At 39.0% G+C, this 15,002-nt stretch overlaps 1 protein-coding gene across 1 annotated transcript in view; it reads right to left on the bottom strand.

The window, feature by feature from the left end:
- The window catches only part of LOC126473966 (signal recognition particle receptor subunit beta), a 50,163-nt gene extending 36,219 nt beyond the window's left edge, over positions 1-13,944 (bottom strand). The window contains exons 1-2 of the mRNA XM_050101341.1: positions 13,526-13,944; positions 13,229-13,395 (exon numbers count right to left, since the gene is read on the bottom strand). Coding sequence (XP_049957298.1) covers positions 13,229-13,395; positions 13,526-13,643 — 285 coding nt within the window. The 5' untranslated portion in view covers positions 13,644-13,944. The remainder of the gene's footprint in view (positions 1-13,228; positions 13,396-13,525) is intronic.
- Between the last annotated feature and the right edge of the window lie 1,058 nt (positions 13,945-15,002).

Consider the following 15,002-nt stretch of genomic DNA (forward strand, 5'->3'; position numbering starts at 1 on the left):
CTATTCCTATTTTTTGTCTGTATCCTAGATATTTATAGGCATCCGTTTTTTCCATTGCTTCTATGCAGTCGCTGTGGTTATCCAATATGTAATCTTCTTGTTTAGTGTGTTTTCCCTTGACTATGCTATTTTTCTTACATTTGTCTGTTCCAAAAGCCATATTTATATCATTGCTGAATCCTTCTGTTATCTTTAGTAATTGGTTGAGTTGTTGATTTGTTGCTGCCAGTAGTTTTAGATCATCCATGTATAGCAAATGTGTGATTTTGTGTGGGTATGTTCCAGTAATATTGTATCCATAATTTGTATTATTTAGCATGTTGGATAGTGGGTTCAGAGCAAGGCAGAACCAGAAAGGACTTAATGAGTCTCCTTGGTATATTCCACGCTTAATCTGTATTGGCTGTGATGTGATATTATTTGAATTTGTTTGGATATTAAGTGTGGTTTTCCAATTTTTCATTACTATGTTTAGGAACTGTATCAATTTAGGATCTACTTTGTATATTTCCAATATTTGTAGTAACCATGAGTGGGGTACACTATCAAAAGCTTTTTGGTAATCAATGTATGCACAGTGTAGCGACCTTTGTTTAGTTTTAGCTTGATATGTCACCTCTGCATCTATTATCAGTTGCTCTTTACATCCTCGTGCTCCTTTGCAACAGCCTTTTTGTTCTTCATTTATAATTTTGTTCTGTGTTGTATGTGTCATTAATTTCTGTTTAATGACTGAAGTTAATATTTTGTATATTGTTGGTAGGCATGTTATGGGGCGATATTTAGCTGGGTTCGCTGTGTCTGCTTGATCTTTAGGTTTCAGATATGTTATTCCGTGTGTAAGTGTATCAGGGAATGTGTATGGGTCTGCAATGTAACTGTTAAATAATTTAGTTAGATGTGAATGTGTTGAGGTGAACTTCTTTAACCAGAAATTTGCTATTTTATCATTTCCAGGGGCTTTCCAATTGTGAGTAGAATTAATTATTATTATTATTATTATTATTATTATTTATTTATTTATTTTCAAATGACTGTTCCTGTCATATCCCTGAATATGACTGTGTCCTGTGTCCAAGACTACTGAATCACCAGTGTAGACTTTATCCTACGAAACCTGACTTTTGAATCATCCTGTATATGGCTGAGTATTTTACGTGGGCCATACTGAAATGTGTTACAGCCATAGTAATAAGCAAACAGACTGTGTTCTGAAATAAATTTTGTATTACTTCGACCTGGCTACATGTTATTGTTGCTACACAGAGGACTGTCCACCAGCTCGTGATATGGTATAGAGTTATCTGGGGGGATTGTGATGGTGGTGGTGGTGGTGGTGGTGGTGGTTGTGAAGGGGGGGGGGGGAGAAGAGATAGATAGATATTACTTACTGTTACCCTACCTGACAGGTGGACATAACGTGTAATTCAGTGTTTAGTGACACCTGTTCAGTGAAAATGTCAGGACATAGAGGAGAGAGTATCCTCCAGATGCCAACTCAGTGCTAATGTGAATTTTACAGACGGGGTTGTAATTTTTAACAGGACAGAGTTGAATTTCTAAAAATTTTGTCTTCTGGAGTGCCACATCAACTGTGGAGTAAGTAGCAATTAATTGACAGAGTTCAGCCAATTGTCAATGGTAGCTGTTACAATGCCACAAATTTTATTGAAGGAACATCTCATTTGTATCTGAGAAAGTGGCACACGGTAAATGGGAGTACAAATTAGTTTGCTGTTGAGTCATGCTTTGCCTGAATGTATGATTCTTTGCCAGTATTTGTAGGCTCAATCTCATGAGCGAGATGGGACCAGATCGACTGAAGCAACAGATATCAGTTTTCTATTCAATTCCTCCTTCTTGTGCCTATTAGGTTTCGGTTTCTGCAAGAATTTTCCTGTCTTGACTTCTGAGACAGGAGAGGACTGGTCTTTTCTATGACCTTTCAGTTACTGGTTGGTGTTAGACTGCTGATCAGTTCTTTGACAGGTGTCCTCTTCCCTGCTAATAGCAAAGGAGCACGAGGCATCTACAGGTGTGCTGATGGAGTGGTTACCACCAGTGCCGTTGGTTTGTGTATTGAGACAACTGATGTCTCCTTCCTCCAACTGAAAAAATATGCACCGAGATGTGGCCAGGGCCAGTAGCAGCTGTTTGGGACCATGCCAATGGGCTAAGGGTGGATTTTGACACAATGTTTGCGAAGTGTGACGTTGTACTGATTGGGTGGAGTTGTTCAACTTTCTCTTAGCATCTTGATCACACCGAAAAAATCTCATAGGAAACAGAAAATAGGGTATGACATCACACCTATAAACCACGATTTTAACTTTCTCAGGTAAAACATTTCCACTGAAGACTAGTATGACAGCTCCTGTGTCCACCCTATTATCCTTAAGTCTCCTCTAAATGTGATGAATGAAATGTACTCAGTGCCATTCTTGGTTTGTGTGCAGTTCACTACTTGTAGCATAAGGTCCTGATGGAAGATGATGTCTGGTATCCCACAGCCTTTCACGGGCCTGAAGTCTCTCTGTGATTGGTTAGCATTCAAAAGTTTGATCAACATAGATCCATTTCTCATTTTCTCTATTGCAGTGACTACTCCACAGCCATTCTTAGAATCATCACTGAAAAAATGTGGTTTTGTCATTGCAAAAGGTCTTCCGTCAATTTTGGAGCATACCAAGAACTGGTCACATTGTACACCTACATTTTGCCTTGCTTTTCACCCTATGTTTTTTAGAGAACAACAGGCCTACCCTTATTCAAAGCAATCATTCTATAATTTCATTGCATAATTATTTGAGAAATGGGTTACTTTTTAGAATTTTTGGACCCTTTTTTTTTAGTTACAGGTATGCGTGTTTTTGGATAACTTATTTCATCGCAAATCAGCATTTGTGATTCACTGTTACTGCCAAAGAATAGATCAACCCAAATTTCATTGCACACCAATGCAAATAAATGTACATTTTTTTTTTAATTTCAGAAGTTACTTGTCCTGTGCATAATCTAATTTGTAGCAAATCAATGTTTGTGATTTAGTTATCGTAGCTGGTATTACTAACATAGTGCGTTACATCTAGTTTTTCCTTAAAGAGGAGTCTATGTTATATACCTTTCCCATAGATTAACTCCATTTTTGAGTTTGGTTACAGCTAAAATTAACCTCAAAAATATTTAGGAAATTAGTAATTTTTAACAAAGGTTTTCTGTTGCCTTGATAGAAACCTCATTTTGTGTATTTGCTTCAGTTCTTACAGAGAAATACTAGTTTCTTAGCTCAACAGACACAAAAGATGATCAGGAGGCTTAGTTTAAAGTTATTTGTTTATTGTTCTGTAATACACTGCACTAGCCAAAGTGCAGCCCCACTGTGAATGCTGTTCTCTAACGCAGGATGAGTTGGCTGACATTCATACGCAGCTGGAAATCGCCCTGACTACTGTCAAATGGTTGGTAGCTGCTGCAAATCATTGTGTTAGAAAACCTCCAGAGAGTCTTGAACCTGTGGTACTGGTACCAAAGGTATCTCAAGTACTATCCTCTCTTGTGGATCCAGTCTCCTCTGCAGACAGTATGGGATCTGTCATTACCCGTCCACTTGACTACGAGTGGTATTTCTATGGCAGATCTAGGTGTCATATACACAGTCAACGGGGACAAGAGAGCACTGAGTGTGTTTCACCGACCCCTTAACCAACAAGTTAGAGATTCTGTCTTTCACTGAAACTGATGCTTTAGGATTCACTTCACCTGTCTTGAGGAAAACTGGCTTCAAAAGGAGACAAACGCAAAAGGGTAGGCTTCTATTAATCATCAGCAGTTCAACCGTATGGTGAATGATGGTAACCCTTAGGAAAATGGCAACAAGGGACAAGAAAGGACATGGATGTGCTCAGTGCGTATGCCTAGGGTTTCATTCAACAAGCTGAAGCGACTATTCTGGAAGCCACTGAGGGAACAGGGTGTAAACAACTGCAGACTGTGGCACACATTCGAACAAATGATGCATGTCGCCCGGGCACCAAGGTCATATTTGGATCATTCCAATGACTGGAAGAGAAGGTTGAGATGACCAGTCTTGCGCACAGAGTTTCAACGAAGTTCACAATTTGCAGCATTGTCCCCAGAACTTATCATGGCCCTTCAGTTCTGAATCAAATAGGAGGACTGAAACACAAACTTTGAAAACTCTGTGACAAGCTAGGCTGCGACTTCCTGGACTTGTGCCATAGGACTGAGAACTGTAGGGTGCTCCTAAATGGGTCACGTGTGCACTACACATCGGCGGCTGCTACCCAGATAGCTGACTGTGTGTGCTGTAGAAAACCCAGAAGTATTAGTGAACAAAGCCACAGGGCCTGACGGAATCAGTATCAGATTCTATATTGAATTTGCTCCTCAGTTAGACCCTCTTCTAACTGTATTCTGTCATAGATCCCTTGAATGAAAGACCGTGCCCAGTCGCTGGAAGAAAGCACGGGTAACACCCATCTACAAGAAGGGTAGTGTAAGTGATCTATCATCCAATACCTTCGACACTGATTTGTTGTAGAATCTTAGACCATATTCTGAGATCAAACAGAATGACCTCTTCCATGCCAACCTGCATGGATTCCAAAAACATCAATCATTTGAAACCCAACATCCAACACTGAAAGCTTTGGATCAGGGTAGTCAGGTAGGCGCAGTATGCCTATTTCTTAATTTCTGAAGAGCATTTGACTCAGTAATACATCTATGTTCATTGTCAAAACTTTTATCACCGTATAATCAACTGCAATTTGTGAATGGATTATGGACTTTTTGGCAGGGAGGATGCAGCATGTTATCTTGGATGGAAGTTGTCATCTGATGTAGACGTAACTTCAGGTGTGCCGAGGGAAGCGTGTTGGGACCCTTGCTGCTCAAGTTGTATAGTAATTACCCTGTGGACAATATTAATAATAACCAGTTGTTTTTTTTCTCAGATGATGCAATTACCTACAATGAAGTGATGTCTGAAAGGAGCTGCATAAATATTCAATCAGATCTTGGTGCAATTTCAAACTGATGCAAAAACTGTCAACTTGCTTTAAATGTTCAGAAATGTAAAACTGTGCACTTCACAAAATGAAAAAGAATAGTATCCTACAATTATAATATCAGTGAATCACAGCGTGAGTTGGTTAACTCATGCAAATAACTGCGTGTAACACTTTGCAAGGATATGAAATGGAATGTTCACATAGGCTCTGTTATGGGTAAAGCAGGTGCTAAACTTCAGTTTATTGGTAGAATACTGGGGAAGTGCAATCAGTCTACAATGGAGATTGCTTACAAATCACTCATGCAAATCATTCTACACATTGCTCAAGTGTGTGAGACTCGTACGAAATGGGGCTAACAGCGGATAGCAAATGTATAGAGAGAAGAGCAGCACGAATAGTCAGAGTTTTACAGTGATGCTAAAAAAAGTGAAAGGGCAAATTCTTGAAGATACACATAAGCTATCCCAAGAAAGTCTACTAACAAACTTTCAAAAACCAGATTTAAACGATGGCTCTAGGAATATACTACAAACCCCATATATTGCTCACGAGGACGAGATTAGAATAATTGCAGCACACAAAGAGACATTCAAATAATCATTCTTCTCGTCCTCGTGAATGGAAGGGGAAGAAACTCTAACAATGATAGAATCTGATGTACACTCTGCCATGTACTTCATGATAGTTCTCAGGGTATTGATGTAGATGTAGATGGTGTGGCAAAAGAAGGCAATGCCATGGGATTGTAAGCCTCTGAGTTAAAATCTTGTTTTATATCTGTTAAGATGGCCATCTTGGCATGACCTCAGGTATTGGTGAGTTAGATCCTTTTCATTGCAAGTCTTCCATTCTGATGCCACTCACTCCAATTTGAGGCTCTCCCCATCAATGTCACCACGCTGCAGCAAAGGCTACATGGATAGTAGCCATTGCCCGAAGTCCCCGTGTCCCAGATTGGACAAGCATTTACTCTCAGCTCACATGAGGTGGTCACAGCTCAGGAATCAGCATTCTGGTCCCTGCACTGTCATCACGCTACAATAATGAGTGCTCGGTGGCTACATTATGCACCATGTCAGGTGTCGTTCCTCAAAGGCCAACATTCCTGTGAAATTTAGAAAAGCGGAGGCCAAACCCTAAAAGAAGACCATAATTAACTAAGCCAAAAAAGTTGAGGGAAAGGTTTTGAAATGAGCTGAAACTGACAGATATCCCAATAGTAGCCACATTGTCAATGTAAAAGCAAGACTGGGCATAAGACTCCTTTTACTCATGTATTACGACAGGCAAGGAATTACCGCAGGTCTATTTTATGCGAACAACCTTTCTAGTATAATGCCATCAGATCTGCAATTAAGTCCTTACACATTCAATGCAACTGTAAATGACAGAAGAACTACATTAATAAAGAAAAACCAATCTCAGAATTTCCAGTACTTGATTTAAAGATAAAGAATTAGCCACGAATCAGAATAAAAGTGAAAAAATAATCTTTAGTTTATATTATTCTAATACTGATTTGTGTCTGTTAAACTGCTGGGTGTATACTTGCATTCTAAATTAACATGAAACCATCACACAGACACTATGTGTGTTATAGAGTCATATATTTGTTATGCAAATTTAGAGTATGTGAAAGTGAAAACATGGTGTTTAGCTCCTATTACACATTCTGTCATAGCAACATAACATACTACATACTCCTTGGGGGCAGTTCCTCCAGGGCAAAAAGAGTTTTTGTGTGTCAGAGAAAGGCAGTTGGATGTATAGCAGATAGCCTGAAGGCCACTATTCAAGAAACTCAGTGTCATTACAGGCCCCTTATTATTTATACTGAGTGGCCGACTATACACAAAAGAAAACAATGAGGGTCACAAATTAAGGAAGTTGTTTAATTATAATATGTGCAAGACTGACTAGGTCTTTTCCACACTAAGTAAGACTTCTGCTAACTGTGCATACCAGCGAATTATACTGTTCAATGCACTGTGTATCTCCTTCACAACCTTCAGGAATCTGGATTAGAGGAATGTTCTATAAGAGACATCGGGTCTGACCAGTAACATAGGAAACATGCAACCAACTTTGTAAACAATATAGCGACTTTAACGCGATGTTATCGGTAATTTTTTTGAACAAGTTAGGTTACAGATCAATCTGTCACCATAACAACATTTTTTGTATCTAATTCATTGGCTTTGGCAACTAACAACAAAACTGTGAATATATGTACCAAAAAGTGACGTTACAAGGGCCATTAACATCACATTGGTGGCCAAATACAGTTCGTATCAAGTATTCCTCTCGGCCCAGGAATGTTCTGTAAAGTGGCTTAAAAGAACGCATTTTATACCATAGAGGAATACATAGATTGTGCAAAATAAGACACTAAAATTTAACTTACACTCTCTGTATGTGCATGTGTAAGCTTTAAACATTATCTTTATTACTGTGCTGTATTGTTTATCATTTACTTAGTATTAACTGTGACATCAATAATACATAGAATGCTTGAAAACAGTAAATAAATTTCAAATTAAAGAGCTGTGGCCTTTCAAGTCTTTTGGACATTAGAGAAGCTGTAGATAACAAGAAAGCACATTCAAAATTTGTTGGCATTTTCTTATGGAAAACCATTCACGTGGTGTACTAAGCAGTGTTCCTTACATAACTAAGAAAGGAAGGAAATCACACTTTTGTAAATAAACTGGCATGCTTGTATGACACATATTTCCAGATTAGTTTTAAATGATCAAATTCAATTTTTTCCCCTCTGTTAAACTGAGTTTATTTTATAAACACATGAAAGACCTAGATAATTATAATGATAAAAATACATTTTATTATTACTGCGTGTAGGCCTAATCAGTGTTTGAGACAAATTTCTCAGTTTTAAATGTAATAACTTTTATGTGAACAAGTATTTCTGTCATCAAAATAATGTGGTAGTGACAGTCAGCTATCACCTGATGACAGCCCAAGAAGTTGAAAATCAGTTAGCAAAGGAAAAAAACAAGCAGAATATCAATAAAAATTGTTTCTTTTTGTAAATATTGCCAGATTTTAATAAGCATATATGAACAGTGAGTGTACATACTCTCAGAACCACTATCTTCTACTCCCTCTTTCATCCATTCACAAATGGTTCACGTTAACAACTGTCAGTAGGACTCTTCTTGAACTCTAATATCACTGATTTTTCCACCATGGTCACGGTCTTGGATTGCATATTTTCAAAATTTCAACAGTAACCCACACTGTAATACATACTGCATTATAGTATCTGCAGGCTGAGTTTGGTGAGCATTTCCACAATGCTGCTACACTTACTAAACAAAACATACCACTTCTTTAGATCCTCTGTTAATCCTACCTTGTAAGGGTCTTGGATGAATAACCAATACATAAGAACTGATCAAGTAAATGTTTTGCAAACTTTCATGGAAATATATCCAACAAATGCAAAATTAATTTACATCAGTCATAGTAGTCCTCACAAGTTCTGTGCCTATCTGGACCACAAACATTTCATTTATTTATATCATGATATGTTTTGGTTACTAGTCATCTTCAAAGGGAGATGAAACGAATCAATAGAAAGTATCTTGTCAATGTGGTTAGTTTAAATTGTAAATTCACACTGGTTTTATGTGCAATGTGTTACATATACTTATGATGAGGTTTAAGTGCCAAATCTTGCACAAAGTTTCAAAATTTTGCACTTGAGATGTAACAACAACACTGACGAGACACTTTACATCAATTTATGTCACGTCCTTTTGAAGGTAGCTAATGGCCAAAATGTATCAGAAAATTAATAAAATATTTGTTGCCCAGATAAACATATAATGAAAGTATATGAAACTTCTCCCCCCCAAGAACCATGGACCTTGCCGTTGGTGGGGAGGCTTCCGTGCCTCAGCGATACAGATAGCTGTACCGTAGGTGCAACCACAACGGAGGAGTATCTGTTGAGAGGCCAGACAAACGTGTGGTTCCGAAGAGGGGCAGCAGCCTTTTCAGTAGTTGCAGGGGCAACAGTCTGGATGATTCACTGATCTGGCCTTGTAACACTAACCAAAATGGCCTTGCTATACCGGTACTACGAACGCCTGAAAGAAAGGGGAAACTACAACCGTAATTTTTCCCGAGGGCATGCAGCTTTACTGTATGGTTAAATGATGATGGCGTCCTCTTGGGTAAAATATTCTGGAGGTAAAATAGTCCCCCCCCCATTTGGATCTCCAGGCGGGGACTACCCAGGAGGACGTCGTTATCAGGAGAAAGAAAACTGGCGTTCTACGGATCGGAGTGTGGAGTGTCAGATCCCTTAATCGGGCAGGAAGATTATAAAATTTAAAAAGGAAAATGGATAGGTGGCAGGAGGAACAAGACTTTTGGTCGGGCGAATACAGGGTTATAAATACAAAATCAATAGGGGTAATGCAGGAGTCAGTTTAATAATGAATAACAAAATAGGAGTGCGGGTAAGCTACTAAAAACAGCATAGTGAACGCATTATTGTGGCCAAGATAGACACGAAGCCCACACCTACGACAGTAGTACAAGTTTATATGCCAACTAGCTCTGCAGCTGACTAAGAAATTGAAGAAATGTATGATGAAATAAAAGAAATTATTCAGATAGTGAAGGGGGACGAAAATTTAATAGTCATGGGTGACTGGAATTCGGTAGTAGGAAAAGGGAGAGAAGGAAACATAGTAGGTGAATATGGATTGGGGGAAAGAAATGAAAGAGGAAGCCGTCTAGTAGAATTTTGCACAGAGCATAACTTAATCATAGCTAACACTTGGTTCAAGAATCACAAAAGAAGGTTGAATAAATGGAAGAAGCCTGGAAATACAGACAGGTTTCAGACAGATTATATAATGGTAAGACAGAGATTTAGGAACCAGGTTTTAAATTGTAAGACATTTCCAGGAGCAGATGTGGACTCTGACCACAATCTATAAGTTATGAACTGTACATTGAAACTGAAGAAACTGCAAAGAGGTGGGAATTTAAGGAGATGGGACCTGGATAAACTGACTAAACCAGAGGTTTTAGAGAGCTTCAGGGAGAGCATAAGAGAACAATTGACATGAATGGGGGAAAGAAATACAGTAGAAGAAGAATGGGTAGCTTTGAGAGATGAAGTAGTGAGGGCAGCAGAGGATCAAGTAGGTAAAAAGATGTGGTGTAGTAGAAGTCCTTGGGTAACAAAAGAAATATTGAATTTAATTGATAAAAGGAGAAAATATAAAAATGCAGTAAATGAAGCAGGCAAGAAGGAATACAAGGTTGTAGAGGCTTATCTCGCTAGGGGTAAGATAGATACTGCCTACAGGAAAATTAAAGAGACCTTTGGAGAAAAGAGAACCACTTGTATGAATATCAAGAGCTCAGATGGAAACCCAGTTGTAAGCAAAGAAGAGAAAGCAGAAAGGTGGAAGGAGTATATAGTGGGCCTGTACAAGGGCAACATACTTGAGGACAATATTATGGAAATGGAAGGGGATGTAGATGAAGATGAAATGGGAGATACAATACTGTGTGAAGAGTTTGACAGAGCAGTGAAAGACCCGAGCCGAAACAAGGCCCTGGGAGTGGACAACATTCCATTAGAACTACTGACGGCCTTGGGAGAGCCAGTCCTGACAAAACTCTACCATCTGGTGTGCAAGATGTATGAGACAGGCGAAATACCCTCCGACATCAAGAAGAATATAATAATTCCAATTCCAAAGAAAGCAGGTGCTGACTTATGTGAAATTTACCAAACTATCAGTTTAATAAGTCAGGGTTGCAAATTACTAACAGGAATTCTTTACAGACGAATGGAAAAACTGGTAGAAGCCGACCTCGGGGAAGATCAGTTTGGATTCCGTAGAAATATCGGAACACGTGAGGCGATACTGACCCTACGACTTATCTTAGAAGCTAGATTAAGGAAAGGCAAACCTACGTCTCTAGCATTTGTAGACTTAAAGATTTTGACAATGTTGACTGGAATACTCTCTTTCAAATTCTAAAGGTGGCCGGGGTAAAATACAGGGAGCGAAAGGCTATTTACAATTTGTACAGAAAGCAGATGGCAGTTATAAGAGTCGAGTGGCATGAAAGGGAAGCAGTGGTTGGGAAGGGAGTGAGACAGGGTTGTAGCCTCTCCCCGATGTTATTCAATATGTATATTGAGCAAGCAGTGAAGGAAACAAAAGAAAAATTCGGAGAAGGTATTAAAATCCATGGAGAAGAAATAAAAACTTTGAGGTTCGCCAATGACATTGTAATTCTGTCAGAGACAGCAAAGGACATGAAAGAGCAGCTGAACGGAATGGACAGTGTCTTGAAAGGAGGATATAAGATGAACATCAACAAAATCAAAACGAGGATAATGGAATGTAGTTGAATTAAGTCGGTTGATGCTGAGGAAATTAGATTAGGAAATGAGACACTTAAAGTAGTAAAGGAGTTTTGCTACTTGGGGAGCAAAATAACTGTTGATGGTCAAAGTAGAGAGGATATAAAATGTAGACTGGCAATGGCAAGGAAAGCATTTCTAAAGACGAGAAATTTGTCAACATCGAGTATAGATTTAAGTGTCAGGAAGTCATTTTTGAAAGTATTTGTATGGAGCGTAGCCATGTATGGAAGTAAAACATGGACGATAACTAGTTTGGACAAGAAGGGAATAGAAGCTTTTGAAATGTGGTGCTACAGAAGAATGCTGAAGATTAGATGGGTAGATCATATAACTAATGAGGAGGTATTGAATAGGATTGGGGAGAAGAGAAGTTTGTGGCCCAGCTTGACTAGAAGAAGGGATCGGTTGGTAGGACATGTTCTGAGGCAACAAGGGATCACCAATTTAGTATTGGAGGGAAGCGTGGAGGGTAAAAATCGTACAGGGAGACCAAGAGATGAATACAATAAACTGATTCAGAAGGACGTAGGTTGCAGTAGGTACTGGGAGATGAAGAAGCTTGCACAGTATAGGGTAGCATGGAGAGCTGCATCAAACCAGTCTCAGGACTGAAGACCGCAGCAACAACAACAACAACAACATGAAACTTCTTTTGTGGTAAGTTATATTTCCTTGGAAGTCATTCAACGAATGTCAACTTGGCACCTAATTTTCATACAACTAGTTTCATGCGACAGTTGCACTCCAGGTGACACCAGATGGATACTATTACACATTTTATAATTGTTCACCAACAGCACAATTGAATATTAATGCATTTTTGGCTCATTTACGTCCCATATGTGACATTCATATGGGACAAGGGTCATCCTTTGGGAGATATTCCTGCATTCTGCAGCACATTCCTGGAATAGGTACTTTCCTGCACACAACAGCATCATCAGCAAACAGGCCCACAGAGCATATTACTTTGTTCAGATAATTTACGTACATGTAGTGAACTGTTGTGACCTTTTAACACTCCCTTGAAGTATTACCAAAATGACCTTAACGTCTTACGACTTCATTCCATTAAGAAGTTGAGATGTATCTGTTGGAAGTTGTGAATCCAGTCACAAGACTGGTCTGAGACTGCACATTCTCGTATTTTGTTCACTAAGTGACAGTGTTGAACTGAATTGAATGCCTTCTAGAATGGAAAATTGTGGCTACCATTGGTGATTGAGGAGGAACTGCACATTCAGATTGAGGAGGAAATCAGCAGCTGTGTCCTTTTCAAGATTCATCCTAGCATTTGCCTTCTGGAATACCAAGTAGACAGCATCTGAACTGTCCATATGTACAACTGAACACACAATATTTGTAGGGCAATTTAAGTATAATTTGATAGGCTACTTATTTTTGGCAAGTATTCTGGGATTTTAAAGCAATATCCATAATGAATGTTTCTGCACAGCAGGCCTATCACAGGATAAAAAAATTAAATATTTGGTGTGCATTTAATGCAGATTGAAACCACAAAAGTTTATGAGTAATAGTAGAATGCATATGTGTTGGTCACTAATATTGCTAAATTTCAATTACGTATGATAGCCCTCATCACACTATCAATTGTCACCTTCACGACTAGAATACAGTGGCATAACATCACTAAAAATCCGTCTGCAAAACCTTTTAACCATTCTGCCATTGTGTTTTCTCGTCTCTCGGACTATAAGCTAATTCAGTTCAACTGGGAAAGATGAAATAATGTTGACAGATTACTCACGTTGTTCAGCACCAGATCTTCAATATTTTCTTTTATAGACGTATGTGTTAACACGAATTTAGAGTGCAAAAGCCTTGAAAATATTAGGGTCTTGCCGGAATCACTCAGTCCAACAAGCAGTATGCCTCTCCTGGCACTCCTTTGCCTTCTCCATATGGCAAATAACACTAAATGGGATAAAACACACATGTATAGTCTTTTATCAAAATTTATGTTCCTCTGCTCACAACATTTTAATACACGACTGACAGCATCTAATATTCATAATTTGTTCTAAATTAAGGTACTTCCACTTACCCAACGTAATAAATATGACGAGGACCGCAATTACAATTCCGATTAACTGAGAGTCTTTTACTTTCACTAATGACGGTCCTGTTTGTGGTTCTGCTTTACTAGCTGTATCGTGTTCCATCTCGCGAACGCTAATTTACGTACAGAAGCAGCAGACAACAGCACGCGAAGTATGACTGGAACAAGTGTGTGACCTACACTCAGTGGAAATAAACAACAGCAAGGAGCATATTAATTCGTTTGTGCTTTCAATTTGTTTCACTTATATGGGTTTCCATATGAATTCGACTATGAGGTTGTGTATAACAAAACACGGAAGCATTGGATTTAATATAGTTTTTTCATAAACATTCTCATACAAGTTCTAAGTTTTTCATACAGCACAAACATGCACATCTGTGTCATGCACTCTTCGACAATGCACCATAACGCGGTGTTCTAACTCTGACTTTCCTTGATCCGTGTGCACTGGTCAGTGTAAACTGTGGAGGTGTGTCAGAAAATGAGCGAACAGCGAAGGGTATACATGTCATATGGCGACTAAAGTAACATAATGCTTATTTAAGAAGAATTTTCGTACAGTATTATTCCATAATATACACGCGTTAAGTAAATACGATACCAAATACTTAGTATGCTTTCAAAAGTGGGACACGGTTAGAGACACCATGTCAAGAATTGCACGAAATGGTATGTGTGTTGGTTGGTTGGTTTTTGGGGAAGAAGACCAGACAGCGTGGTCATCGGTCTCATCGGATTAGGGAAGGATGGGGAAGGAAGTCGGCCGTGCCCTTTCAGAGGAACCATCCCGGCATTTGCCTGGAGTGATTTAGGGAAATCACGGAAAACCTAAATCAGGATGGCCGGACGCGGGATTGAACCGTCGTCCTCCCGAATGCGAGTCCAGTGTCTTACCACTGCGCCACCCCGCTCGGTGGTATGTGTGTTGCCCATAGCGCAAGTTAGTTTAAGTAGTGTGTTAGACTAGGGACTGATTATCTCAGCAGTTTGGTCCCTTAGGAAAGAGACAGATATTAAGCTGCCACGCGTCATCCAACTGGGATCTAATTACATGTGGGGTCCCACAAGGTTCCATATTAGGTCCTTTACTTTTTCTTGTATATATCAATGACCTTTCATCAGTAACATTACCAGATGCCAAGTTCGTTTTGTTTGCCGACGATACATATATTGCGATAAATAGCAAATCAAGTGTAGTCTTAGAAAGATCGGCTAATAAAATATTTTTGGACATTAATCACTAGTTCCTAGCCAATTCTTTGCCACTAAACTTCGAAAAAACCCACTACATGCATTTCAGAACTTACAAGGAGTGTCCCACAAGTATATGCCAAACATACCATGACAAGCAGATATAAGAAGTGGACAGTGTTAAATTCTTAGGATTACAGCTTCATAACAAATTCAACTAGGAGAAGCACACCACAGATCTGCTGAAGTGTTTTAACAAATCTCTATA

Source organism: Schistocerca serialis, chromosome 4 (assembly GCF_023864345.2).
Source record: "Schistocerca serialis cubense isolate TAMUIC-IGC-003099 chromosome 4, iqSchSeri2.2, whole genome shotgun sequence".
In the NCBI taxonomy this organism is placed as follows: Eukaryota; Metazoa; Arthropoda; class Insecta; order Orthoptera; family Acrididae; genus Schistocerca; species Schistocerca serialis.